Source organism: Erigeron canadensis, chromosome 7 (genome assembly GCF_010389155.1).
Source record: "Erigeron canadensis isolate Cc75 chromosome 7, C_canadensis_v1, whole genome shotgun sequence".
Classification (NCBI taxonomy): domain Eukaryota; kingdom Viridiplantae; phylum Streptophyta; class Magnoliopsida; order Asterales; family Asteraceae; genus Erigeron; species Erigeron canadensis.
The window spans coordinates 27137500-27164895 of record NC_057767.1 but is presented as its reverse complement, the minus strand read 5'-3'; the positions used below and the strand labels follow the sequence as shown (position 1 = coordinate 27164895).

At 33.6% G+C, this 27396-nt stretch overlaps 5 protein-coding genes across 8 annotated transcripts; 2 read left to right on the top strand and 3 right to left on the bottom strand.

Moving 5' to 3' along the window:
• The first annotated feature begins 848 nt into the window (after positions 1 to 848).
• LOC122608310 (protein SEMI-ROLLED LEAF 2-like) lies at positions 849 to 7478 on the top strand. 4 transcript variants are annotated; one of them, XM_043781404.1, is made up of 19 exons: positions 849 to 1013; positions 1422 to 1496; positions 1756 to 1871; positions 1956 to 2070; positions 2150 to 2278; positions 2387 to 2434; positions 2541 to 2719; positions 2801 to 2997; positions 3129 to 3421; positions 3895 to 4044; positions 4161 to 4535; positions 4611 to 4760; positions 5259 to 5334; positions 5428 to 5555; positions 5654 to 5848; positions 6323 to 6439; positions 6533 to 6634; positions 6757 to 6930; positions 7180 to 7478. In XM_043781404.1, exons 1-19 carry the CDS (start codon positions 867 to 869, stop codon positions 7303 to 7305), a joined length of 2892 nt encoding a protein of 963 aa, XP_043637339.1. In that variant the 5' UTR covers positions 849 to 866; the 3' UTR covers positions 7306 to 7478. The 4 variants fall into 4 exon arrangements, with proteins under 4 accessions (XP_043637339.1, XP_043637336.1, XP_043637335.1 ...); XM_043781401.1 differs by having other exon boundaries at positions 6323 to 6634; positions 7183 to 7478; XM_043781400.1 differs by having other exon boundaries at positions 6323 to 6634.
• Positions 7479 to 8668: 1190 nt separating this feature from the next.
• LOC122607993 lies at positions 8669 to 10747 on the top strand. Its single transcript, XM_043781075.1, has 3 exons — positions 8669 to 8774; positions 10172 to 10273; positions 10361 to 10747. The coding sequence occupies exons 2-3, from the start codon at positions 10180 to 10182 to the stop codon at positions 10507 to 10509; spliced, it is 243 nt and encodes an 80-aa protein (XP_043637010.1). The 5' UTR covers positions 8669 to 8774; positions 10172 to 10179; the 3' UTR covers positions 10510 to 10747.
• A 1144-nt stretch (positions 10748 to 11891) lies between these two features.
• On the bottom strand, positions 11892 to 14081 carry LOC122608300. The gene is made up of 3 exons (XM_043781389.1): positions 13744 to 14081; positions 12798 to 13295; positions 11892 to 12438 (listed from the first exon to the last, which is right to left on the bottom strand). The coding sequence occupies exons 1-3, from the start codon at positions 13814 to 13816 to the stop codon at positions 11915 to 11917; spliced, it is 1095 nt and encodes a 364-aa protein (XP_043637324.1). The 5' UTR covers positions 13817 to 14081; the 3' UTR covers positions 11892 to 11914.
• Positions 14082 to 14732: 651 nt separating this feature from the next.
• On the bottom strand, positions 14733 to 16720 carry LOC122609197. Its single transcript, XM_043782255.1, has 3 exons — positions 16609 to 16720; positions 15741 to 16238; positions 14733 to 15250 (listed from the first exon to the last, which is right to left on the bottom strand). The coding sequence occupies exons 1-3, from the start codon at positions 16718 to 16720 to the stop codon at positions 14733 to 14735; spliced, it is 1128 nt and encodes a 375-aa protein (XP_043638190.1).
• Positions 16721 to 17781: 1061 nt separating this feature from the next.
• LOC122609196 lies at positions 17782 to 18594 on the bottom strand. The gene has a single exon (XM_043782254.1). It carries the CDS (start codon positions 18592 to 18594, stop codon positions 17782 to 17784), a length of 813 nt encoding a protein of 270 aa, XP_043638189.1.
• Positions 18595 to 27396: the final 8802 nt, after the last annotated feature.

Here is a 27396-nt window from a genome sequence, read left to right as displayed (position 1 = left end):
TGTGATACTCGACACTAACATAATTGCACAGTTAGCTATATATGACGTATGATAATGATAATGATAATATAGCTCATTTTATCATTGCATTTGTATCCAATTTTTACGACATGAAGTGCATTTTCTGAAAAAGTGAAAAACATTTGGTTGAGCCCATTTCAAATTGCAAATTGAACTTGAACCAAAACCGGCTCAACACATGTAACAGGTTAAGACGGTTATACAAAAATGCAATTAGAATAAATCCCTCTCAGATATTTCGTACATGTCTTAAGTATATATTACAATATAATCTTGTGAGTATGAAATTGCTATCAATATTATATAGGGTGAAAAATAAAATGCAAAGAAGAGAGAGAGGGAGAAAATTGAGGAATGGTTTGAGGAGAAAACACATAAGAGGAATGGTGGAGCAAATTTTGGAGATTTGGTACACCATTGTTGACATTCTTTAACCTTTTCCTTATTCTGTTAACCAGCCTTCTTGCCTAGCCTCTCTCTGTATAGGCTTTGACTCGAAGGTAATAAAATGAACAAAAAACAAATCTGTTAATGTCAGGTTACATAATTCAATCACACATTTGATTGAATTATGTTTTCTGACGTAAATCATGAATCTTTTTTATGTTTTCTTTTTCTTCTTTTGTTTATGATGTGAATCTGATTTGTTGATTCAGATCTTCTCTTTTTGTATTGCAGGCTGGTGGGGCAATTTAAGAAGTACCCCTCTTTTTGTTCCATAGCTTTTCTTCCCTTCTTGAATTACGAGAATATCGTGGTTTGGAAGGGAAGGAAGCTGTTCAATAAACAAACAATTCTAGAATAATTTGGGAAGGAAATTGTTATTATTTTCTTTAACTTTGAAAATGAGTGTTGTTTCCGGGGTGATATCAAGGCAAGTTTTGCCGGCATGTGGTAGCCTTTGTTGCTTCTGCCCTGGTTTAAGAACAAGGTCTAGGCAGCCAGTTAAGAGGTACAAGAAGCTGATCTCCGATATATTTCCTAATTCACTGGTTAGTGCTTTACAATTTTTCTTCAGATTATAATACGTGTATGTTATTAGCATTGCATTATTGATTCTGTAATTTGTATCATGAGACAGAAACTTTGTTGGTTTATTAATTTCTTGTTTACGGCTGATGTGGGGTTAGCCTACTTTGTAGAGGTTTATGCCTCTTGTGGAGAAGACCAATCTTCAAACCTTCGCATAGACATATTTGGGGTAGTTTTTGGAGTAGGAGTAGATTTGGTGTAATATTTAGCTGTTAAAAAAATATAGATATATTCTTGTTTACGGGTTGAAACTAAAGTTTTTAGTTAACTTTATTTGTTTCTCGATTTTCATAAAAGAACTGTGTCTTCTTGTGAGGAATGCATTCCACCATGCTTCTTAACATGTTCTGTTTTGGATTTTAATATAGGATGAGGAACCAAATGATCGGAAGATTGGCAAACTATGTGAATATGCTGCAAGAAACCCTTTACGGATACCTAAGGTATTTTTTTTTGCTTTTGATGTAAATGACGCGTTATTAATGCTCAAATTGATGTGGCTTTATTCTGATCCTTCAATATTTTCAAAATATTATAACTTGCATCGCTTGAAATGCAAATATTCACACACCACATTATTATTCACACATTTTGACCCAAATCAGAACCTCTTGGTTGTTAGGACTTAAGACACCGAAAATACTGCTAGACTAAAGGCTCTTTGGTAAATGTTCTTTTGTTAACTTTCAATACTGTGTCCAGATCACAGCCACCCTTGAGCAACGCTGTTACAAGGAATTAAGAAATCAAAACTTTCGAGGTGCAAGAATTGTCATGTGTATATACCGAAAGCTATTGTTTTCATGCAAGGACCAAATGTGAGCTCATTCCTATTATGCTCATCCAGTTCTTCAGTTTTATGTATATATATTATGTAATCCTGTTTTTTTTTCCATGGCCAGGCCCCTTTTTGCTAGTAGTTTGCTAACTATCATGCATACTTTGTTGGATGAGACACGACAAGATGAAATGCAAATTATAGGATGCCAAACACTATTTGACTTCGTAAATAGTCAGGTTTGGAGCTTCTCTTTTTTTATTTATATTCATGACTATACTTTCAGTTTCTATATCCTTAACCTGTCGTGATCTGCAGAAAGATGCGACTTATATGTTTAACTTGGAAAGATTTATCCCTAAACTTTGTCAACTAGCTCAAGAAGTTGGGGATGATGAGAGAGTGGAGCCACTACGTTCCGCTGGGCTGCAAGCTCTTTCTTCAATGGTATATTGATTCTTCCCATCTACCTTTTTTTCTTCATATTTCATAATAAAGATATGAAATATTTCATTATGTATTTGCTATCTTTTCTGATGTAACCCTGTTTCGTAGGTTTGGTTCATGGGTAGATATTCTTATATGTCACCTGAGTTTGACAACGTAAGCATAGTTTCATCTATTTTTTTGAGAGAATGACTTCTTAATCGGTACAGAAAATATACAAGTTAAAACCATACTAATGACTGACTTCATTTCCATCTCATAGATTATATCCGTGGTATTGGAAAATTATAGAGCTTTTGGGAAGGATTCAAATAATCTCAACCAGAATCGATGGGTACAGGAAGTGCTTAAAGATGAGCGTAATATCTCTCCAAATGCTTTAATGAAGGTTCCGTCATGGAGATCAGTTGTTAATGAGAAGGGTGAAATAATAGTGACACCGTAAATTCCTGCTCCAAAAACTGTATTGTCGACTTCAAATTATATGTGTTACAGATAATAATATTACAATCGTTAATGCAGGGAAGATGCTAATAGCCCTTGCTTTTGGTCTCGTGTGTGCCTTCATAACATGGCTAAGTTGGCCAAAGAAGCTACAACCATGCGGCGAATTCTTGAATCGTTGTTTCGTTGTTTTGATAATGAGAATTTATGGCCTTCTTCACGTGGGGTTGCATTCCCGGTACTCAAGGACATGCAGACCATTATAGATGAATCAGGTACTTCAATTTCATAATTTGTTCAGTGTTATTTCCTTATTGTGATTTTGGATGTGCCATATATAAGTGACTATCGATTAGGTTTTGGTAGTGGTCAATCGACTGACTAATATTCCTCTTCTAATTTTCAGGAGAAATTACACATTTTCTGCTGGCTGTGTTAGTCAAGCATCTTGATCACAAAAATGTCCTTAGAAAGCCTAACATGCAGCTTGACATTCTAGAGGTTACCACCGCACTTGCACGAGAGACAAAGATCAGGCCATCTTTTGCAATAGTTGGTGCTATAAATGATATTCTCAGACATTTGAGAAAAACATTCCACCATTCACTAACTGATGCAGGCCTTGGAGATGACGTGATCAGTTGGAACAAAAAGTTTCAAGAAGCAGTTGATGGGTGCCTTGTGGAGTTATCCTCAAAGGTCTCCAAGAACCTTGTCATCTTAGTTTAGAGCTTGCAAAATGGGCATTTTAGGTGGGTTGGGTAATGGCTCAAACATTTAGATTTTTGATATGGGTCGTAACTAATAGGGTTAGGTTTGATGCATAACACGTTTGATCCAGTTTTCAGTAATAAATAGTTAGTATGTCAGATGTTTTTACCAGGATGTATCATTTCTATATATGTATGTTTAAATGAAAATGATTCAACACTCAAGAGAATTTATACGTAAAATAACAGTTTTGTTGACTTTCAACGCCGTATGAACCATTTGACCTTTTTCTCTTTACCTATTTCGTTCTATATTCTTTTGAGCGTTCATCCATTAAAGATTACTCGTAAAACACAGCCCGAATCAACCCATTCCTAAGTAAATGGGTTGACCTTTCCACATTCTGTTGTAATTCTCCTTTAGTTTATATTGCTTATAAATAGTCTCTCTTGATAAATCAGGTGGGTGATGCTAGCCCCATTTTTGACATCATGGCTTCCATGTTGGAAAACATCTCAAGCATTAAAGCTATAGCACAAACTACAGTTGCTGCTGTTTACCGTACTGCTCAAGTTATAGCCTCATTGCCACATATGGCATACAACAATAAGGCAAGAACACACAAACTATATAATTTTGATAGCTTTACATGAGATTAATAATGTTTTCAGTTATTTTTCTCTTGTAGTTACTTACTAATGTTTAATTCTTGACTTTCCTACCCTAGGCATTTCCTGAAGCACTATTTCATCAGTTGCTTCCTGCTATGGTTCATCCAGACAATGAAACTCGAATTGGAGCTCATCGTATCTTCTCTGTGGTTCTTGTGCCATCTTCTGTTTATCCTCAACCAACTCCAGATATAGTCATTGATCTCAAAGATATTCCACGATCGCTGTCAAGAAACGTTTCTGCATTTTCTTCCTCAGCTGCCCTCTTTCAGAAGATGAAAAGAGACAAGTCTACTTTCATTAAAGAAAAAGCTCATAATGAAGGGGAACCGAAACCCAATAATGGTGGGGTGATAAACAGAATCAAGTCCACTTATAGCCGAACATATAGCATAAAAATTCCAGTGTCTCCAGCTGGAAAAAAGGATAATGTAAGTTCTTCGTTGGATGACTTTTTCTTTGTTCCTTTCGTATCATGTTTAAATGTCTTTCTCTTTATGCTTCAGGAGGCGGTTACACTTAGGCTCAGCACTAACCAAATATCCCTCCTCCTATCCTCAATATGGGCACAGTCTATCTCACCTGATAACACACCTGAAAATTATGAAGCAATTTCTCACACATATAGCCTGGTGTTGTTATTTTCTCGAGGAAAGGTATTCAATGGTTCAATCATGTTTGATGAAATATAAGGAATTATGGTAGATGTAATATAAGGAAGTGTTGACTGATGGTGTGTTGTCGGGGTGGCAATTTCAACACGTTTAAATTATGGAGTCATTCAAGGTTATGTTAAAGTAAAGAAAAAAGATTTTAGCTAAAAACGTATTTCAAAGTGCGTATTTGATGCATCTAACCTCTTAAATCATGTTATTCACAAACTAGATTATTGTTGAATTACTACATATTTGTAGTCATATTTGTCACTAATTATATATTAAAATTACAAAATTCTATGACCAGTTTCGGATCATACAGAAGTTACCCGCTTCATTACCCAACCCACCCATTTTCCGATCACGTTGTACCTAACCAAGGAGATTAATGAACCCCTATCCTCCGGATGCATATAATAAGCATATCTTTGAAGAGGTGTGCATTTATGCTATGTAAATCTTTTTGTGATTCTATTATTCTTTTGCCATATTGTGCAGAACTCTAGTCGTGAGGCTCTAATTCGAAGTTTCCAGCTGGCGTTTTCTTTGCTAAATATTTCTCTTACTGAAGGAGGTCAACATGCATACTACATTACTCCGTATTATACACAGATGGTAATTAAATTTATAAAAGCACACTGAGAATCTATTTGCATGGTATTTTCAGGCTCACTTCCACCATCACGTCGCAGATCTCTTTATACATTGGCAACCTCTATGATAATCATTTCCGGGAAAGCCTTTGGCATTGTCCCTCTTGTTCCGCTTGCTAAGGCTGCACTTGCTAATAAGATTGTATGTGACTTTTTTTTCTGGGCTCTATTAAGATTATTTTCCTGTTTTCCTTTTAACGGAAATATCGTATCATAGCTTATAATTTGTTATGGTGGCAGGTTGATCCATACTTGTGTTTGGTTGATGATTGTAAGTTGACTGTTGTTGCATCTGGTTCAGATCATACCAATAGTGGTTATGGTTCTAAAGAGGACAATAGAGCTGCCTTGAGTTCCCTTTTGGAAATAAAGCCCACACAAGACCAGTCAGCACTGGCTGCTGCAGTTGTGAAACACTTGGAAACCGTCATAGGGGTAAACTTGTCAAATAATTATCTTGTAATTTTTGAAGAAATATTTTTATTAACTCATCTTTACTCTAATCACCCTTGTCTAAATGCGGCAATGTCCATCCATCCTCACTCCAATCACTCGTCCACTTGGGGCAATGTCAACCCATCTACTTGCCTAAAATTGGGTGGAAGTTGCTCAAAGTGTATCAGTTGTCTTCAACCTCCTAAAGAACATATTAAATTTGATTTTAATATTAGTCAAAGTTAACACCTTAATATATATGGAGTATTAAGCTATAACAGAAATCGATTAGCAGGTCGACCCAGCCTGATGCACATGACCCTTTTGAACCAATTTAGTAATTTCCTAATTTGACCTGTTACCCAACCCATCCAATTTCCAAAGTGCTCATTTTTGCCTATTATACTCCTTTGGATCAAGTTATACATATCATTTGTTTTTGCTCATTTTGACACAAATTTTGTACTTGCGCAGTCTGAAATAATCAGCATAGAGGAGGAGTTGTTGCATAAATTTGTCCCTGATGATGTGTGCCCAATAGGCTATGGGTCAATAAGTACATTACTAAATAAGGGTCACCAGAAAGATGACGTAAGTGCTCTTAAATACTATATGTGTGTGTGTGTGATTTTTGAACTTCTAATTCACTCAATCTTCTACATATTTGATGTTGATTTTCTCCAGGTTTCTCCACTCTTTTCACTCGATGATGACATGACCAAACCAAATTCTGAAATGGCACTTGAAATGTCCGACCTCTTAAGTGTTGATCAGTTGTTAGAATCTGTAAGTGTTCTGTCTTGATGCAAAGTTAATTATGAAAATACTTTTACTACACTCGCAAAAATAATGACGTAAAAGTTCTGTATTCAAAGTAGTGTGTATTTCTAATTTCTAATTGTGTGCAGGTTATGGAATCGGCACAACAAGTTGGTAGAATGTCAGTATGCAATGCACACAATATGTCATTCTTGGAAATGACTAATCACTTTGAGGAGCTTGGAGTGGGAAAGCAAACAAAAATGTCCAATGTCATGGGCATGCAACATAAGGCTGTGTACCAAAACGTTGGAGTCCAATCGGTATCTTTCTTCTTTAAAGTATCAACTTTGAACAAGAGATATAAATATATAAAATATATATGTTTTCTATGTGCTTGCATATCTATTGGTTTTATTCTGCTACAAAGTATCAATTTAAGTAGCTTGTTAATTTAGAAAATGGACAATCTACATTGTCCATTCAAGGGTATTAGAATCTTAAAAAAAAAGGAATTTCTTTTTTTGTGAACAATTTGATCCGACCTCATCCATCTCTCTTTCTTCCCTTAGCAGGGTGGCAATCCTTATATGGAACAAAGTGCACCTGCTGCAAGTAAACCCGGCCAGGACGCATCTTCATTTAGGCTACCGGCAGCAAATCCGTACGATAACTTCTTACGAGCAGCTCGATCTTAATTTATTAAAACCATGACATGATTTTATTCTTGGATTGTATGTTATGAGGTTTGAGCAATGTGAGTTGTTCTTTTCGGCTCTTTTGTTGTAAAAGTTTTTGACCTTCTTTCTTCAAGGTAAGTGTAAATTGAGATTGTAGCTAATATAAACAAGTCGTGTCTTATCCTTTTTCAGTCTTGAGAAGATTTGAAGTCATTTCTAATGGCTTTGAGATATATTTCTTGATGTAGATGAAAATGCAAATAGCATGAGTATTGCATTAATCTTGTAAATACACCCATGGTAGTTTACTAGACAATATCCAAGTGTAAGAGTCGAACCAATACCTCTAGCTGGTGGCATAATAGGCGAGTTGGGTTATCTGTAGATATGATCAGGGTCAAATTGAGCCAAGTCGGGTGAAAACTATCTTTTTGTCCATTTTTTGGATTCGAAAGAAATAATGTCTTGTTGTAATTTTATTAATTAATTCACTTGTTAAAATATTAAATTATGATTAAAATCCGTTGGAGTTGATTTCTTTTAGCTAACTTAGTATTGATATTTCAATCTGATCTTCATTAAAATATAAAAACATAATAAAAATAGACCTTTCTTAAGAAATTATTGAAACTCGTCACCTTTCTCTATGGACAATTCCAAACGTTAACCTTCCTCATTACGGTTATTTCTATTTCTCAAATATTCTCGTATCAAATAAGTGGCATCCGTGGTCAAATTATCATTCCTACAAGCACACCAAAACTGCACATTGTGATATAATGTTTAACATAATAGATATGAAAGAAGGAACCAAAATGGTACTCGGGTTGATGAATAGTATAACCTTAGGTCGCGTTTGGTTCTCAAAATTTGATAGAATTTGATGGAATTGAAATTAAATTCCAATCCTTATAACGTTTGGTCTTTCAAAGAAAGAGGAATCACATTTCGTAGGAATATAAACATTCTATCATTTGATGAAATTTCTATTCCTTGGCGATGTCACTTGAATTTTCATAAATGCAAAAACATTCCTTCAAATTCTAATTACTTTGATATATTTCATTCCTTCAAAAAAAAAAAAATCTGTGAACCAAACGCGCACAAAATTTTGTAGGTTGCAAATTTATTAAAATTATCATGGATATAATGATGTCGAATTAGGATAAAATCATAAAAACATGTTCGCTTATGAAGTTTTTCATATTCGGATTAGTGGGGCCGAGTCTTTGACTCAGATAAACGAGTTTGAGTTCTTTTTTTCATCCTTATGACATTTTAAAACACGACCAATTTAATGATTTGGGGATATCTAATGAAACAAAAGAAACACAAAGTGCATATTAACAACATACAAATAAACAAAGGGCGTAACTGAAAAAACTAATCTAGGTTTATATCTCCAATTTCAACCCCTCCAGATCTTCATTTCGCTGTTATTTTTCGTTGCGTCTCATTTCTACTTCTTTTACGATCTACACCAAGAGGTATAAACTTTAATTTTTCCCAATATATATATATATATATATATACACACTCTGCAATGATATCATGATATTTGATTGGAATAGAGGTAGGGTTTTTCTGTCTCACAAAATCCACGAGGATAGAAAAATTAGGTATTTGAAAAATTGGTCAACACCGACAAGAACCAACTAACCCGCTCGAAACTCGGGCAAAATACTTTTAGATATAATTTTGGAATATATACGTAAATTTAGGATACGAGTACTCTCTGCCTAGGCCGATTACTCGCTGCAAGGTCCCAGCTGGTTGAGTATTGATTAGCGAGTTTTACAGCGATGCTAGTATTAGAACCGCCTAGGGCATGTTTAGGTGGTTTAGTTGTAGAAAAAAGGAGGCGATTGTTTTCGGAAAATTTTTTATGAAAAACACGGAAAATGTGTTTTGTCGATTTTTATTAATTTAAACTGTTTTGAAAACTCATTTTTATGATTTTCAACAGCTCTCTTCGTCGGTCCGTCTCAAAACAAATGTACAGTGGACACAAAGTTTAGCAAATGCATTAAATATTGCTTATTGTAAATGACATTTTTACATTTCCTTTGTAACGTATTTATAAATCTAGTTTGTGAATGTATAATACGGTGAAACGGTAAAATATTATTACATTTGAAAGTAGACAATTATCCGGGACAATTAAAGTGGAACGGTGGACATTTGATTTAGGACATGGGGAATGTTTTCCATTTCAAACATGGAATGACTAAATGCGTTTTCAAAATTTCAAGTTGTTTTTTACAAGAATTTGTCTTTGAGTGAACACACTTTAGTAAGCTCTTCTTATCATTCCTATTAAATGGGGCCGATGTTTACACACGGGTACCATTGCCAAGGGAAAAAGAAAATACAAATAATATATACTTTTGACCAGGATTGACAAATCAACGAATATACATTTTTACATATATTGTGTCTGATTGCAAGTTAAATCTTTATGCAGTTGTATGCAGTTATTGATATATGTAATATCTTCAGCAGATGCATTAAGTAGTTCATGTTAAGATGTATAGTACATGACTGCCAAAGTCTTAATTTGCCAATATTAGGGCTAAAATCACAAATTCACGTGATTTGTGAAGTGCTTTTTAATTTCAGATGAGCATTAGGCTACAAGTAAAACAGATATTAGTATAGACCAAAATAATTTGAGTAAGACACGGATGTGATTTTAGCGAGGATCAAAATCTCAATCCTGGTCTAGTTGGGCGAATCGTGTTTAACCTACTGATTAATCTATGATCGGTGTCTAATTGCTGGAAATGTTTTTGGATGCTGGCCTAGTTGGCTGAATCATGTTTAACCTACTGATTAATCGATGATTGGTGTCTAATTGTTGGTAATGTTTTCTTTCATGTTTCAGTTTAAAATATGACAGCAGGAAAGATTGTTGGTGCTCTTGCAGGAGCATTTGTGCTTGCATTCGGTTGTGACTATATTATTGCTGACAAAAAGATTTTCGGAGGCAAGAATTATACACACTTTTAAAAGAGTCATCTTTTCAAAATGTTCCTAAGCATAGGTTTAATATGTTATTTACATGTTTGAATAGGTACTACGCCATCTACGGTTTCAAACAAGGCATGGTGGGAAGAGACTGACAAGAAGTTCCAGGCATGGCCTCGCACTGCTGGACCACCTGTGGTCATGAACCCAATCAGTCGTCAAAATTTCATTGTCAAGTCTCAGGCCGAATCTTGAACATATCAAGCTGCAGTCTTTAAAATGCCCACATAAGGTGCTGGTTTGCTTTTCTTTTTTATTGTTGCTGTTAAAGGAGTAATTTTGTGCTGCAACTTTAAGTCAAAACTCCATAAAATCTTGCATTGTATGATCAGATGATCAAATTCTATCTGGATTCTACTTTACTGTTTATTAGTACTTTATCAATGCCAAATAAAAATTTCAGTTGGTTTTTACCAGCAAAAAGTTTCTTTTATTAAATGAACATACATAATTAAATTCTGACTACATATATATGGCAAGAACTAGACAACTGACTGCTGTTGCACCCCTAAGAGCATCTGGTATGAACCCTGAGGTGGCCTGGAATACCTCACCATGATGGTTTGCCTAGGGTGGCACACTACTTTTGTGAGGTGAATGATGCTCATGGTGTGATTATGCAAGGTTTTGTTTATTGTTCAGCTTTACCTTTAGTGTTATGTTTAGGTAGTGTAAAAATAAAAATGTGGTTCACGATTGTCCGGGGTGGAAATGAACCACAACAGGGTTACTTTTAGTGTTGAGAGAGAGGAAATGATATGACATTGATGTAGCATCTGTGATTTTCCCTAGCACAACTAACACTACTCTTTAAAAGAATAGCCTATAAGTCATTTGTTTTATGACATATATAAAAATAAAATAAACCCTTACTGGAACATATTGATCATGTATGTGGTTAAGATGTTTCTGTTGTAACCAAATCATGATAAGTATGGTTTTGTTTAACCCACACTTATCGGTCATGTATTAGGTAGGTTTGGAAAATCCTTAGTTTCTTGGGGCTTCTTTAACCCATACTTATCAACTTCAAACAAACACTGTCAATCACTTAGTCAAATTTTAACTATCCCAAACACGACTTTATGAAATGAAGTCTTACCTAGTTGTTCAACATCTACATATCTTATGCGCAACACATTACTCTTGGATTTAGAGGCACATAGTGGCCCTGTCTCCACTGCCAAGAGGGAGCTGCCGATAAATCTTTTGCCCCATTTACTCATTCCCTCATACGGAGATTTTATCAGAGTCATCATTATAGACGTGATTTAGTGATCAATCAATTAAGAATTCACAAATACTAAATGAGGAAGCTATTGAAAGTAGGTTTCATCACTTAGAGTACATGATCCAATTGTAGTAAGACATATAGTGATTAAAGATCTTCTAATCAAGGTAGCCATGAATCGTCCATTGCATTCAGAAACAATTTAAATTTATTTAGCACAAATTTAATCAAGTAAAAACGTTGAAAACCAATCCAATACAATTCATGATTTCTTATATATGGTTTACATGTGCTACTTAGTTCTAATCTAACTCCAAGAAGAAACATCCTTTGATTTTTTCTCTCGTTGCTCAATTATATTTTGCACATTTAGTGAGAAATAGGCAAAACCTTGACATCATCTAGGACAGGGCCACAAAAGTGACCATAGTCATTAAGCTTTGTATGATAAAAAGCACTATAGAATGTGATTCTTGTTCTAGCCGAAACAGCTTGAAACTTGAAGCTTGCAGTTTTAAATCCTCCATTTCCTACAGATTCAAATTTTACTTTTAGAGTTTCCTTTGCTGCAAAAGCCTCAACCATCATAGATCCATGGCAGCCATTCTTTGCGTCTCCAATAGTGAATGATAGTTTGTACAACTTCTTGGGGATGGTGCGAATGATTTGCGCGATAGCAGTTTCTCTCCCGCCAACCAACTCAACGGCTGCTAGCCCGTGTGGAACTTGAAAGTGTCTCGAGTCTATGTATTTTGCTGGTTTCAGCGACTCAATGATCCACCCGGGAAGTGGTGATATTATGTCATGTAGTTTGGGAAGCAGGAGGACTCCTGTTGAGAAGTTCTTGAACACATGAGGTCCAATCTCGAAACCACCATTCTTCACCAAGTTTTCTGCATTTGTGAATGCAAAACAGATTATAGACTTTGGGGTTTATTGAACAATCCCATAATAAGATGGATACATGCAGTAGACTTTGACTAACATTGAATAGTTTCTGTAAAACTCGTCATTTTCCAATAATATTATGGGAAAATGCTAGATGATGTTAACATCATGATGTTACACTCACATCATTTTTTATTATATCTATGCATAGCTAAAAAGTTTCTAACTTTGAACCATGCATGTAGGATCTGGGATATATGTAAATCTCATGAGAATTTTTGTAAGTTCTCTAGAAAGATGAGATTTTTACCCCGAGAATGAAGACAAGAAGTGTATACATACATATTATTAGTATATATATTACCTTTAGTGTATCTTAGAGCCAGCATTTCTTTGATTGCAATGGCATCCAATAGAGGTCCACAAGCAGGGTCCTCTTGAACACCAGGATTGTGGAAAACAACCTTTACTCTCTTATAACTTGCCTTGAATGCAAAAGCATAAGTGTCTCCTCCATCAGTACTATACAGAGTTTGAATCGGAAGGTCACCAGACCGACCAGAAGCCGAGACTCTTAGCACCTCATCTTGAGCACAAGTTCTTGTTGCAGCAAATGTGAGTGAGTAGGTTGACCCAACCTTCACATCAATCACTTGTGATATTGATGCCTCGTTCCCTAGCCTTGCCGCATGGGCTCCACGAGGGATCGCAAAGTAGAACCCACCTGGCTGTGGTCCACCAGAAACGTATTCCACCAAACCGGAGATTTCCCATTTTGGCAGTGAATACTTTCCTATGATCACTGTTTTCTGAAGGTTTGATGGTTCTGGTGCTTGTTCAAAGTTACCATTTGCAAGTAGTCCTATATTAGGAACAAATCAATAGATTAAAAAGAGTTGTTACTATACAAACCAAAGGTTTTGCAATATACTAAAAAGTACTAATTATGGGTGGAGTTTAGTACCACCCATATCCTATAGGGACTGCAGGCTATCTAGAGTATCTGTGTGTTTTATGTGCTTGAAATTGTATCTAAGCTACCTAGAATCTATAATATTTTATCAAACTACTTTTTGTAACAATCTTTCCAATTTATACTGTATATTCATTAATTGTTTGTTTTTTTTTTCCTTTCATATTAACTTATATGGCTGTCATGTCAGTAAAAATATAACCAAATACATACAATATATCATAAGTTTTTTCACACACAAACAAACAATAGAATCTATGCATATCTTATTTAAGCTGAAGTTAATTGAGTACACGCACAAACGCTATACTAAAAAGTTAAAAGTAAACTTAATTACCGTCAAGATATGGAGTAGTAGCTTGAGAGTATGAGAAGATGCAAAGAAAGATAAGAGATGTTAACAAAGCCATTTTTGTTTATGTCGAATGTCACAAGTAGTAAATCTTATTATATAAGTGAAACATTAACGTATGGAAACTTAAAAGAAGGGACAAACCACGTTAAAGTGACACAAAACTAGGAGCAAAATGCGTGTGTTGGGGGTCTAATTTGCTTTGGGTTCAACAAGGCTATATAGTGAGTGTTCATTGGTTATGGTGATTCTCATCACTTTTTAATGATTGAATTTAATGAACTTTGCCATTGATCCCTGATTGTTTGTAATTGATATGATAAAATAATAGTCACTTCTGCTTATCTATAATTGTATGGAAGTTGCTTTATGTAGATTTCAAAGTGTTGTCACTCTGTTATTCACGTGCTATTTAATAAAAGCACGTTGTGAAGTTAGTCAATTTGAATGGTCGTGAAGAACTGTATTTAAAAATGATGATACACAAAGTTTAACTAACGGTTAGATAACTTTTAGTACATTAATGGGCTGTTTGGTTCCTAAAATATAAGGAAGTTTGATGAAATGGAATTTGAATATTCCTATTTTTCATGTTATATTAACATAAAAATTTTAAATTCTATTTCTGTTCCTACATATTATGGAAACTAAACTAAGTATTCGAGTTGACTAGGGAATGATAAAATGTGAATTGATCTATTGTTTTTCTCTGTGTTGTCGAGTTTAAGCTTGGCTTAATTAGTTGAGAGTTCAGTCCTGATTATCTAGTTATTCTGTAGTAACTTGTATCGTGAAAAGGAAAAAAAAAACGTAGATGGATTATCTTCAAACATTCTTCATATTATATAAACTCAAATTAGAGAAGTATACATACACACTCTACATATGAAATGTACAATTCTCTTATCATCACGACATCACATTAGATTTATTGTTCTTTACTTATTTTTATTGGCAAATATAGACCTTTAGACCTAGTAAAACCAAACCTTAACATCATCTAAAACAGGTCCACAAAAATGACCATAATCATGAAGCTTTGTGTGATAAAAGGCACTATAAAATGTGAGTCGGGTTCGATTTGATATTGCCTTGAATTTGAGAACTCCTGTTTTGAACTCACCCTTTCCTTGAGACTCATGTTTCAATTTTAGCGTTTCCTTAGCGGCAAAGGCCTCAACCATCATTGAGCCATGGCAACCATTCTTTGCGTCGCCTATAACAAATGTTAGCCTATAGAATTTGTTAGGAATGGTTCGTATGATTTGTGCAATGGCTGTTTCTCGGCCTCCAACTAACTCAATGCCGGATAACCCTGATGGCACTTGGAAGTGCTTCGAGTCTACATATTTAACCGGTTTGAGAGATTCAATGATCCAACCGGGAAGTGGGGATATTATGTCGTGTATTTTTGGGAGGAGGAGGACTCCTGTTGAGTAGTTCTTGAAGACGTATGGACCGGTTTCAAAGTCACCATTTTTCACCAAATTACCTGCATTCATTGACATAAATGGATTATTACAAGCAATTTAATTATATTTTAACAGGTACCTACAAGACACACGTTTAAAAGCATTAAATGAACTAAAAAATTTTATGGATAAAGATAAATAATTTTTTTATTTTTTAGACATTAATGAAGTACAAATTTTATCATCTTACAGTTTAGGAAATATTAAATTCACTTAATGCTTTTAAACATGTGTCTTGTAAACAAATGTTAGAAAAACCCAAGTACTTATTAGAGATATTAAAAAAGAAAAACGTCAGTTTTATAAAGGAGTAAAGATGTATGGATATTGACTCTCTATTGCAAACCAGACATTTGAGTCCATTACATATGGATACATTAAGCATTGTGGTCTTGTGGATCCTATAAGTGGTTTATCTGTATGTCTATGTCAATTATGCTTTCATACCTAGACAAAACAAACGACATTTATAGTGAAACATGCTTGATAAACCTAAGAAAGATATAATACCTGCAACGTATTTCAAAGGTGCCATCTTTTTTATTGCGATGGCATCTAAGAGCGGACCACAAGTGGGGTCCTCTTGGACCCCACGATTACGGAATGTAACTTTCATTGTGCTCTTAATAGCTTTAAAAGCATAAGCGTAAGTGTCCCCTCCATCTGTACTATAAAGTGTTTGGATGGGAAGCTCGTCATGTATATTATCCACATGAATCATAAGCTTTTCGTCTTGAGCACAAGTTCTTGTAGCCGAAAATGTGAGAGAGTAGGTTGACCCTACCTCAACATTCACGTATTGTGATATAGAAGCTTCGTTCCCAAGCCTTGCCGCATGCGTTCCACGAGGAATCGCAAAGTAGAATCCACCTGGTTGTGGCCCTCCTGAGACATACTCAACTATGCCCTTAATTTCCCAATTGGGCAAAGAGTATCTTCCTATGATCAATGTTATCTTGAGATTGGATGGTTTTGGACTTTGCTCAAAATTGCCATTCGGAAGTAGTCCTATAGAAAAACAATGTACTAGAAGATCAAAATTTTGCACTAACTATAAGAAAACAAGATGTACATAATCTTTAATTTGTAGATCAACAAGCTTCAATCACACCTATGACAATGTATTTCCAAGAAACAGATATTAGCATAGCTGAATTGGAATTGGTTAGTGATAGTGGTACATCTCTATTCACGTCTCATTGACGACACAATAGATGGTTATGATTGCAATTTTTGCATTCCCAAAAGTTTGACAACGTAGTTCTAAGCGCCGATCTACACATGGCATATATAGCGATAACATTGTATAGGGAAATTATAAAAATTCGATTAAGCTACATAAAATAAACGACAACGCAAAACATTTAAATCAGCATACCATCACGAATAGGAACTCGAGGCTTGGCAGCAGCAGCAACAACAACAAAGGTTTGTGAAGATATATAACAAAAGACCATGAAAAGAAAGAATAAAGAAGGCAAGAAAGACATTTTCGATTGTAGTCCCAACAAATCAAGTACAAAAGGAGTACGGTTGAAATACCACCCCGCCTAGTTTTCACCATATATATATATAAGTATTTGTGCCTATCACCATTTACATTATTTATATTGATTAAATGTTTGTGAGATTACGAAATACGTACGTATCCTTTGCTAATGACTAGATTGTCCTTAATCTTATATGTGGTTTAATTTGATTAATGAAGTCAAACATTGAAGTAAACTCATAGGTTAGCACATGATGTAAAGAAATGGATTGAATTAATGTAGATGGAGGTGGTGAAAGAGCATTAATTAAAGTGGGATGGGTTGGCAAGAGCAACAGCCACGTTACGGCATAACATTATACGGCATATGTGTGGGTACATCATGTGCTTTTTGTGATAAGCACAAACTAAGGATTTTTCACTTATAAGGTTGACTTTAATCTCCAACCAGCGTGTGTAAGCGAGAGAGGAGTGGTGTTGTGAAATTTTCTATTCCTCTCAAATTCCATCAATCAAATATCTCAAACTCAATTTTCATTTTTAATCTTTCCAACCAACTCTTTCAACCATTTTCAATGACTTTCATCACCTTCTCAAATCTTCCTAAATTTTATTTATTTCTTTTTCATTTAATTTAATCAAAACATTTACTTCTTTTTTAATAAAACTAAAATATTTCATTAAAAAAACCTAAACATTACATAAACATAATTAAAAAGTAAATAACAACATATTATAAATTTAAATTCTACATAATAATAAGGACAACTAAATCAAACTCGCAACTGATGGTGGCTGCATCGCTAGATCGTCAAGGTATGATAAGTCTAAAGCCGATATATGCACCGTGAGATCATATCGGAGTCGGTGATGCACGTCCTCGTCCTGTAACTCCCGGTTTGCTTCCGGGTTATAAACTCTTGGCACCGATGGATCCATAATATGAACCGGTGATATTGTCCGTCCGTTGTCTTTTATGATCATGTTGTGTAGTATTGTACACGCGACGACTTTTCCGATCTTCTCTTTAGTCCAAAGCCGGAGGGGATGGTCCAAAATCTTTCATTTTCCCTTGAGAACACCAAACACCCGCTCAACATCCTTTCTTGCAGCCTCTTGTAGTCTTTTAAATTTCTTTTCATCTTGTTCCACTGGATGCGGATAAGCTTTAACAAACGCAGCCCACCTAGGATAGATTCCATCAGTAAGGTAGTAATCACGTTTGTAATCTCGTCCATTTACGGTGAATGAACTGTCTGGCGCGAATTTATTACACTCGTTTTGAAACAATGACGACTGCACCAAAACGTTGACATCGTTGTTCGATCCAGCAGGACCGAAAAACGAATACCAAATCCACAAGTCATAGGAAGCAATACATTCAATCATAATAATAGGTACCTTGTGATCAACCCTCTTGTATTGCCCTTTTAAGTGTTTAGGGCACATCCTCCATTCGATGTGTGTACAGTCGAGACTACCAGGCATTCCTGGAATGTGGTGTCTTTCTTCATGAGCTTGTGTAATGAGAGCAATGTCATGAGATGTCGGCCTACGTAAGAACTCCTTTTGATATAAATTGGTGACCGCATCACAAAAGTACTTCATGCTCTCGCGTCCCGTTCGGGCAGCCATACATAAATACTCATCATACACGTCTGAAGGTTCACCCATAGACAGTTGCTTGATTGCCGATGTGCACTTTTGAATAGCGGTGCAACTTTTTTTATCCCGTGCGTCGTACCCCTCTTGAAAGTAAGTAAATCTAGCTTCAATATCACCAACAATCTTCAAAAACAACCTCTTGCTCATGCGAAAACGATGACGAAAAAATGGTTCGTCAAACTTTGAGTCTTCAACGAAGTAGTCACGCATTAGTATCGTGTGAGCTTCTTCTCGGTCTCGATCAATATACTTACGAATGTCAGAAGAGGTGCCGGTATCTTCAAGCTCGGCGTACACTTGTTTAAAAAACTCAAAAGTTCTCCCCGTAGAAGAATCATCTAAGTCCGGTGGAACACAAAATGAAGAAAATGAGGAAGAGGAATCCATTTTTTTTTTAGTAAAGTGGTGTTTTTTTTGGTGAAAATGTGTGAAGATATGTTTTTGTTTGGTGATTTTTTTTGTTAAAAATGAAGTCTATATATAGGTAAAGAGTAGGGGAATTTTTTTTATTTTTTTTAATCATTCAAACGATCAAAACCACCTGGACCCCACTTCCCCACGCTCCTTTTAACGTTCAAAAATTCCCAGCCCTAGGCTGGCTTTAATCCCGCCCACATTCAACCCGCCTTCAAGCCGCAGGGATGGCGGCGATGTTCCTTCAACGGGTTGCTCAACCCGGCGGCCATGCCGCTGCCACTCCTCCCCCCCTAGTAAGTGTTATCGAGTCGGACTCACTCTATTAAATGTCTCAAAAATAATACCTTTTAGCATCAAATGGGGTTAAATTGTTGGTTACTTTTTTTTACGCCCTGTTTCGAATCAACTCTAATCTACATACAAATTAAGTTGATACCATTCATTGTAAGCTACATTGCTTTGATCGGGTATATATGCCTCATAAAAGTAAAAGTCTCCAGAATGCGTCATCAACTTACATTTAAAGAGAAAACCTTATGACTTAACTAATTAGGTTGGAATCATTGTTAAATTGTTATAAAAAAAAAAAAAAAAAGTAATATCCAATGTCATCTTTTACGGAAATAAGTCCTAATACCATATTCAGCTTAGTTAGACATTAAACTCGAACTTTTGATATCTGTATTTAGAGTTAAAGATTTCAGCCATATGATTCAACTCACATGATTCATTTTCAAATTGTTGGTTATAAAATTCCTTCTAGGAAATTAATTGTGGGCAGTGGAGCATTCAAGAGTCATGTTATTAAACAGCAAAATACGGCGCAAGATATGTCTGAGTACGGTACTTTGTACATCTTTGATAGCCACAACTACAAGTCTATAATCTATTCTTTCACTTATAATATAACGCTTGACCGTACTTTTACTATTATTTGTTCGGAGTGAACATTAGTTTTGTATAGTAATAAGTTTAAAATCCACGATTTTAACCGAATAAAAGAAACTGGTACGTCAAAACAAAAACAAAACAAAAACAAAAAAAAACAAAAAAAAAACTTTGCCAACGGTGTCTTTAAAGTGAAGAAAAGGGATGATCAAAGGTACAATCCAAAATCTTTAAAATTGTCATGCGTATAAAATCATTCTTAACCATTTATCTCTTTCATTTATATTTTTATATCGGAAGTCAGTTTCACCTACTCAACACTGACTGTTCATCTCTTTTATCTATATTTTTACATGACAAGACAGTTTTACCTACTCAACACCATTGCCATTTTTTTTCTTTAACCATTCACCTTTAAATTTACCTATAATACTTTAATATACCGACAATACATCACAATATCCAATCAAAATAAAATAAATAATATAAACCAAAAAAAAATGAACCCACACTACCTTAAGTGTACACATTCACATTTTTCTCATTTACTCTTTTCACCCAATAACCCAAACCCTTAAACCATTTTACCCACTTCACCTTCTCACTTTACCTTTCCTCTTTACTTACCTTCAATAATGGTCTAATAGCTTAGTATGTTTTAGTGTTTCTTAATATGTATCTACATTTCAAAGATTTTTAGACATATATTTTTACAACTTACCAATAAATATTTTTATTTTTAAAAAGAAAAAAGATGTTAACCATTTATCACATTTCCCTTAAAAAAAGTATCATCATATAAAAGAAGAGAAAATGATCTGTACTACAGACTTTACCTAAGTTTGGGTATTGTCATTTTAAAAAATGTTACAAATTAAACCTTTGAATTTGATAACATAGCCCCTGAATTTTACATAACCTCCCCTGAATTTTACATAATACTCCCCTGCTTTATCTAAGATAGGTACTACATGTTTTACCTAACCTTTTCCCATAAAAGAAATTATTTGGTTTCTTTTGTAAATTATCATGTATTTTTCATTTATAAAATGTCTACTTTTTGAAAAAGCCGCTCGAAAAATATGGGTCTGACTACTGAGTCCAATTGATCCTAAACGGGCCTTTGCTTATTCATGGGCTCATGGCTTTTTATAAGTTATACGAGTAGTTCTCAATGTTTCGTTTCTTTCCCCGTTTAGCACTCATCTTCGCAACCAAACGTTGTTATGAAGATTAGCTTTGATCTTTTAATCTTCCAAATCATCCTACTAGAACTATTTAATCCCTTTGCGAATTTGCGATATCTTGATGGACCTATTAAAAATTTCTAAGTTATGTTTTTTGGTGTTAGCTCTTTTCTTTTTTGCAATCAAAAGAATATATGATATCTTAGAAGGCAACATTTATAAAAATGAACCGTAGTTGGTGAAAATAGTTTCTAGTTACGAATTTTTCTCTATCTCTTTCGAAACATTTTTAATCATTAATTCTATGATTAATTTGTATAGCAAATTGCACATCAAAAATAATCGTTTATTAAAAATAAGGGTCATTAGGAGGGTAATACTTCGATTAATTATAGAAATCACAAGTCGGACTCCTAACTCACATGTCCCCTTGGTCTAACGGGACAAGCCCTGAAAAACCAACGAGTGAACAAATAACAAAAACAAAGTTAGATAAATACAATGACAGTTGCTCAAAATTTACTTTCTAAAAATCTTGAGGGAAACTCTATATCGTCATCTAATCTAATTTTGAGAGCTAATTTCACCTTTTTTTGATTTATGAGAGATTCCACAATTCAATATCTAGTTGCTTCGCTGAGTAGTTAAGTGTGAGGCTCATAAATATAAGTCGTACCGCTTGGTGTATGAGTTTTTTAAATACCTTATTTCTTGGTCTATGACTATTTTTATGCAAATATAGATTATATTTTTAATTGTCATATGTCATAGACCATGGGTGCAACAACCAAAATGACCCATCACGCTCCAAAGATATTTATTTTCCGATATAGCTTGAAGGCGGCCATAATGGCATTCAAATCTTTTGTTGTATTTTCCATCTTCACAAACTTCTTGAATTTGTTTCAAACCTTTTTAAGAAAATGCAAGTGAGAATCTGATTAAATTAGTAACTATAATAGAAGTGGCAGTTTTCTACATCATACGCGACACGACTCACGATATGAGATCGACATGACAAACCTCTTTATTAAATGGGTTAGATTTTGGTTCAAACTTTAGACACGATAATTAAATGGATTGAGTTTGGCTTGAGATATATGAACCCACAAATACGTCAACATGTTACAATAAGATTGCACAACGCGCATACCAATAATTTTAAAGTTAAAGTTTTTTGTTTAACTTTTAGGATGCGTAAATTATTGTATTTTTTTAGATTTAGATTTTGTACCTTGTTACTTTTCTTAATCTAGTTCCTTGCTAGAGGTTATTATCAATATTACATTTTTGTTGCCATTCGAAAAAAAAAAAGAAAAAAAAAAAAAAAAAAAAAAAAACCTCACTAGTGCTTAAACAATATATGAAGGTTATGGTTGACAAGCAGAGGCGTGAGGAGGACATTTTAATAGATGATGAAAAGGTTCAATATGTCCAATGTTGGAGAAGTAATGAAATTACGCTAAATTAAATAATTTCAAATAAGGATTGATGTAAATCAACACTTCGATCGAGCTCAACAGAGTTTTAATTGTGTTAACCACGGGTGGATGTAGTATAGTAATAATGGGGGGTAAAGCCCCCTATGGGCTGTCAAAAAATTTGTTATGCTAATGTAAAATTATGTGTCAAAGCCTAAGAATTGTTAAAGTTCCCCTCGGCTCAAAATTTCAATGCCCTCATTTAGCACAAGCAAATCTAATAAGAAGAAAGATTAATCTAATACAATCAAAACTAGAACAATACTCGTGCGTTGCTCGGATACACCAAATAAGACAACATTTATAACGTATACCATATATATCTTATATATCTTTCATCAACAATAAAAAAAATATTTACAGCATTTACTTAACGTTTAACATAATAAAACAATTCAAACAAATATAATTCATTGTTAATATGAACTCTAACATAACCACACTAAAATATATTTTAACTTAATCTTACAATACATTTAGCCACTATATTTCAATCCCATAAAATTCAAGTGTTACATTACGATAACTTATGAACACTTAGAAGCAGTTTTTGTAATACATTGTTAGTTAACTAATCACACTAAAATATATGATCTATAAACATAAAAAATTAGTTTCCATATTCAGTGGGTTCAGTTTCAATATCACATGTATGATATACACGTATACAAATCTTTCGCTACATGTTTAAGTATGGCAATATTATAGTATATACAACATGATGAAGAAAAAAAAGTTTATTACATCTATAAAGATAGACAAAATGTCAAACGAAAGACCCCCTAAAATTACTATATCTCAAAATATAGATAGTAGAATAACTAAACCCAAATACGTATTGAAGAATGATGAAAGAAATAACATCACAACATTTTATTCACCATCTTCATCAAAGATTTGATACATTCGGTTTTGACCTTGATTTTTTTTTTTTTGTGCTGCTTAATTTTTTCAATTAGAATTTCATCATCAACAATAAAAATCACCTATATAGCATATAAAAACAGAAAAGTTAAAACACGTAGAACAAAAAGACGAGCAAATATTGTAAATACAAATTACTTGATTAAGATTATCTTCCTGATGAATTGATGATGAACATCATTCAAGAGAATAATGTCATCCAATGGTCCAACCTTGATTTTATACACACTCTACTTTATATAAGGTAAGCAAATATCCTATCTCATAAGTGTAATCTATTAATTACAATTGTTTATCAACAGTTTTTTAAGCTGTTTGTACTGTTTCGAGCTAATTTTTGTTGTTGCAAGCTAATTTTTGCTCCTGTTTTTAGGTTGTATGTTGTTAATGATCATAATTTTATGTCAGATTGAGGTTATTTTGAGACTATTTCGTTGCTGTTTTACAGCCTTTTTATGTTATTTAATGGCTTTTGTGATGTTCATCACTCATCCTCAAGTTTTTTTTCCCCTAAAACAAATTTAATTTTTGAATCCGCCTCTAATGTATTTAAGTTCATTTAAAATTATGTTTTTATGATAATGATTGATTCTATTTTGTTATATGATGGAATATGCATTCGATACTACCATCTCAATATGAAAACAGAGAGAATATCAACATATAATTATGGTAGCTACGATGCCTAACACAAAACGTCACTAAAAATCTAATTTTGTTTCAACGTGGATTTATATATACACGTATGTTCTTATAAAAATATTTCATTTAAGATCTTTACTTATATGCATAAAGTTTGGTTGTTACAAAACAAGTATTAAATTAAAATAAATAAGACTTTTAGATCATGATAAAATTGATTCATGAAAATCACAAAACACAAGTATATCTATTGATGCACGATAATTTTTATGATGCATGGTGATTTTCAATGAAGAAAAACGTATTGCTTTATTTTAATACTTGTTTTATTTTTTACTATAACCTATATAGATGGTACCCAAGTACATAACACAATAGTTTTTTGTTGTTTTTTTTTCTAATAAAGTGAAACCTTTTCCAAATTTAATGGTGGCTAACATAATATTATTTATTTTTCCTTTTTATTCTTTCGTCTTGAGTCTTCGCATCAACAAGTTCAACGTCAATTGAAAGTGACATCCTTATAAAATGTAAATATTCCAACGAAATTTCTTCCTTTTTTCCTTAAAGACTCTTCTTATTTTATATCCTTTTACAGTCAAACACTCAAACATACGTTATTTTGAAATTTTGAAGATATCATTATTTTTATTACTGGTAAACATCATAACCTCTATAGATAGAATATGGGCGCAGCTATATAGGGGCGGGGAGGGGCGCCCGACCACAGTATTTTGAGTTTTCCGGCAAGTGTTGAATCTGAAATCTTTTGGTAATGATTAGTGCGGAAATTAATTTTGAGAAGTTTGGTGGTGGTTTCACGGTCTAATTCGAGGAAACGAGTGAGATATCGGCATTTTAAGTTTTCCGGCGAATTTTTCGGCCACTCAGCCGGAGAAGATGAAGATGATGATAATATATAAAGTACATTTCAGTTTTCATCCCTGAACTAGTCACCTTTTGCACTTTTAGTCCCTTACGTGTTTTGCACGTGTGGGACTTAACGGTTGAAACTTAACGTCATATGGTCAAGGGACGTCGATTGCAAAATTATGCCAAGTTTAAGGTCAAAATTGTAATTTTTTCACTTAACGAATGAAAAATGCAAAACGTTCCAACTTTAGGGATAAAAAGTGTAATTTACTCTAATATATATATATATATATGGTAGCTTTCCAGTAAGAACAAATTAAAAATAAGAACAGTGAGAACAGTTTGTAACTGTTAGATGACAAAATTGAAAGGCCAAGATGAAAGTGGGTATTTTTGAGATATTATACACAATGCATGAACTTCTATCTCCACATGTTTTGGTATTTATAAAAAAAAGCAATTACCAAGTTAGTGGTTTCAAACCACGTATGTACCACAATAGATGTTAAAGAAAAAAGATAATTAAAGTTAAATAATCAATCTCACATTTATTAATGTATATTAATAGAAGATTCTCTATATATGATTTTCGGGAAGCCATGTTTTACGAAAAATCAATGTATAAGACTATAAGGAATAGAAAACTTGAATATAAGAATCACTTGGATGCATAAAAACTAATACGACATGGATGCATAAAAAATAATTTGGATGCCAAAGATTTGACATGACTTGGATACATGAAAGATAATTTAATTGCAAAAATAAATAACATGAATTGGATGCATATATATTAATCTTATCTGGATGCATACAAATAAATTTGATACATAAAAACTAACATGATTTGGATGCAATAATAATTACCATGACTTGGATGCATAAAAGATAATTTAAATGTATAAGTAATTAACATGACTTAGATGCATATAAATTAATCTTATTTAGATGCATATAAATATATCGAATGCATAAAAACATGGATTAAAAAAAAGTCTAAAATAAACAAATGAGGATGTTAAATTAAGTAACTAGCAAAGAAAAAGATCGTTAAGTAATATTGGATAGAAACCAAAAAAACGTGTGGTACTAGTTTTGATGAACTACAAATTAAATAATTTAATATGATTGGATGCCAACATGTATGGTTACGTAGTGCAAATTGTAAAGTGAGAACTGAATTATGGTTTGTTTTGTTGGTGAGAAAATAACTGTTTGATTAACAATATAAATTAAAAGAATTATAAAATTGTCTAAGTTATCCTTTTTAATACTTAGTGATATGGAAGTTTTCTATTGGTTATTATTTGTACTTATTTAAATTTGGTTCTCATTGGATGACTCCCCTATATATATACATATATATATGAGTGAGATATTTTGAGACCACCTCTTATTTTAGAACCAACTAGGACCATTGATTTTTGTACACCATCACCATCTACTAAGTTAACTTTAAGTTAACTTACACATGATTTTTTGGTGGGCCCGTCGCCGGAAAGTCTTAGTGTTTTTACAAAAAAGTCTTGTATATCGTAGTAGATGATAATGGTGGTGTGTAAGTTACGAAAATCAATGGTCCTTTTTTGGACTTTTTTTAGTTGGTCTCAAATTATCTTTCCCCTATATATATATAGGGTAACTTTCTCGTACAAACAGGATTAAAATGAGAACCAGTACGAACCAGGGATACAATAGTAATTTTCGTCCTTTTTCTTTTTCTCTTTCCTCTACCACGAATCTGTCAAAACTTTTACCCCAGATATTTTAGATTCAACATATCATACAAATGAAAGCATTTGAATTTTAATAAAATACATCATTAAACTCAGAGTTTGATACTCTTTAATTTGATTACCATTTCATTAAGTTTTGAGAATCATTGAAATGGATGCACAAAATTATACTTGGGTGCGATATGCATTATTGCATCCATACAATTTGGATGCACAAAAAAGTGAAAACACAAATAACTTGGAACTTAATTGGATGCACAAAAAATACATACCATATATAGATGATTAAACAAAAGAACATCAATCGATATAATTTATATACAAGGAACTTGGATGCATACAAATTGGAAACACAATCATAAAAAGGAATGGATGCATATGCATCCATAAAAAATAAAGAATTGCATGGATAACCATCAATACATCAAATGAAAAACCATGAGCAACAATCTAAGAATATTTTTTATGGATGCTATTTTCAATATAATGTCCAGAGAGTAGATTCAAGAAATCAAACCTCCAAGCCACGGATGCACTTGTTCATTCTGGTTAAAAATCCTTTTAGTTTTTTTTATTTTTTCAGCTTTTCGATTCACAGAAAAAAAAGAAATAATCAGTGACTCGATGTCGTATTCGAAGCATCATCATTAAAACTGGATTTGTAGGATGCATCACTAATCAAAATCCAGGATGTGTGACCGTAAATCAAAATCATTGTTTGTTGTGGATTTTTATTTGTATTGTTGTATTTGTGTTAGTTGGAAAGAGAGAAAATTAAAATAGAATTTTGGGAGAAGATAAAGTTTTTGATAGAGAGAGATATTTGAATGAATGTCTGGAAATAAGATAAAGTTGGGATACTTG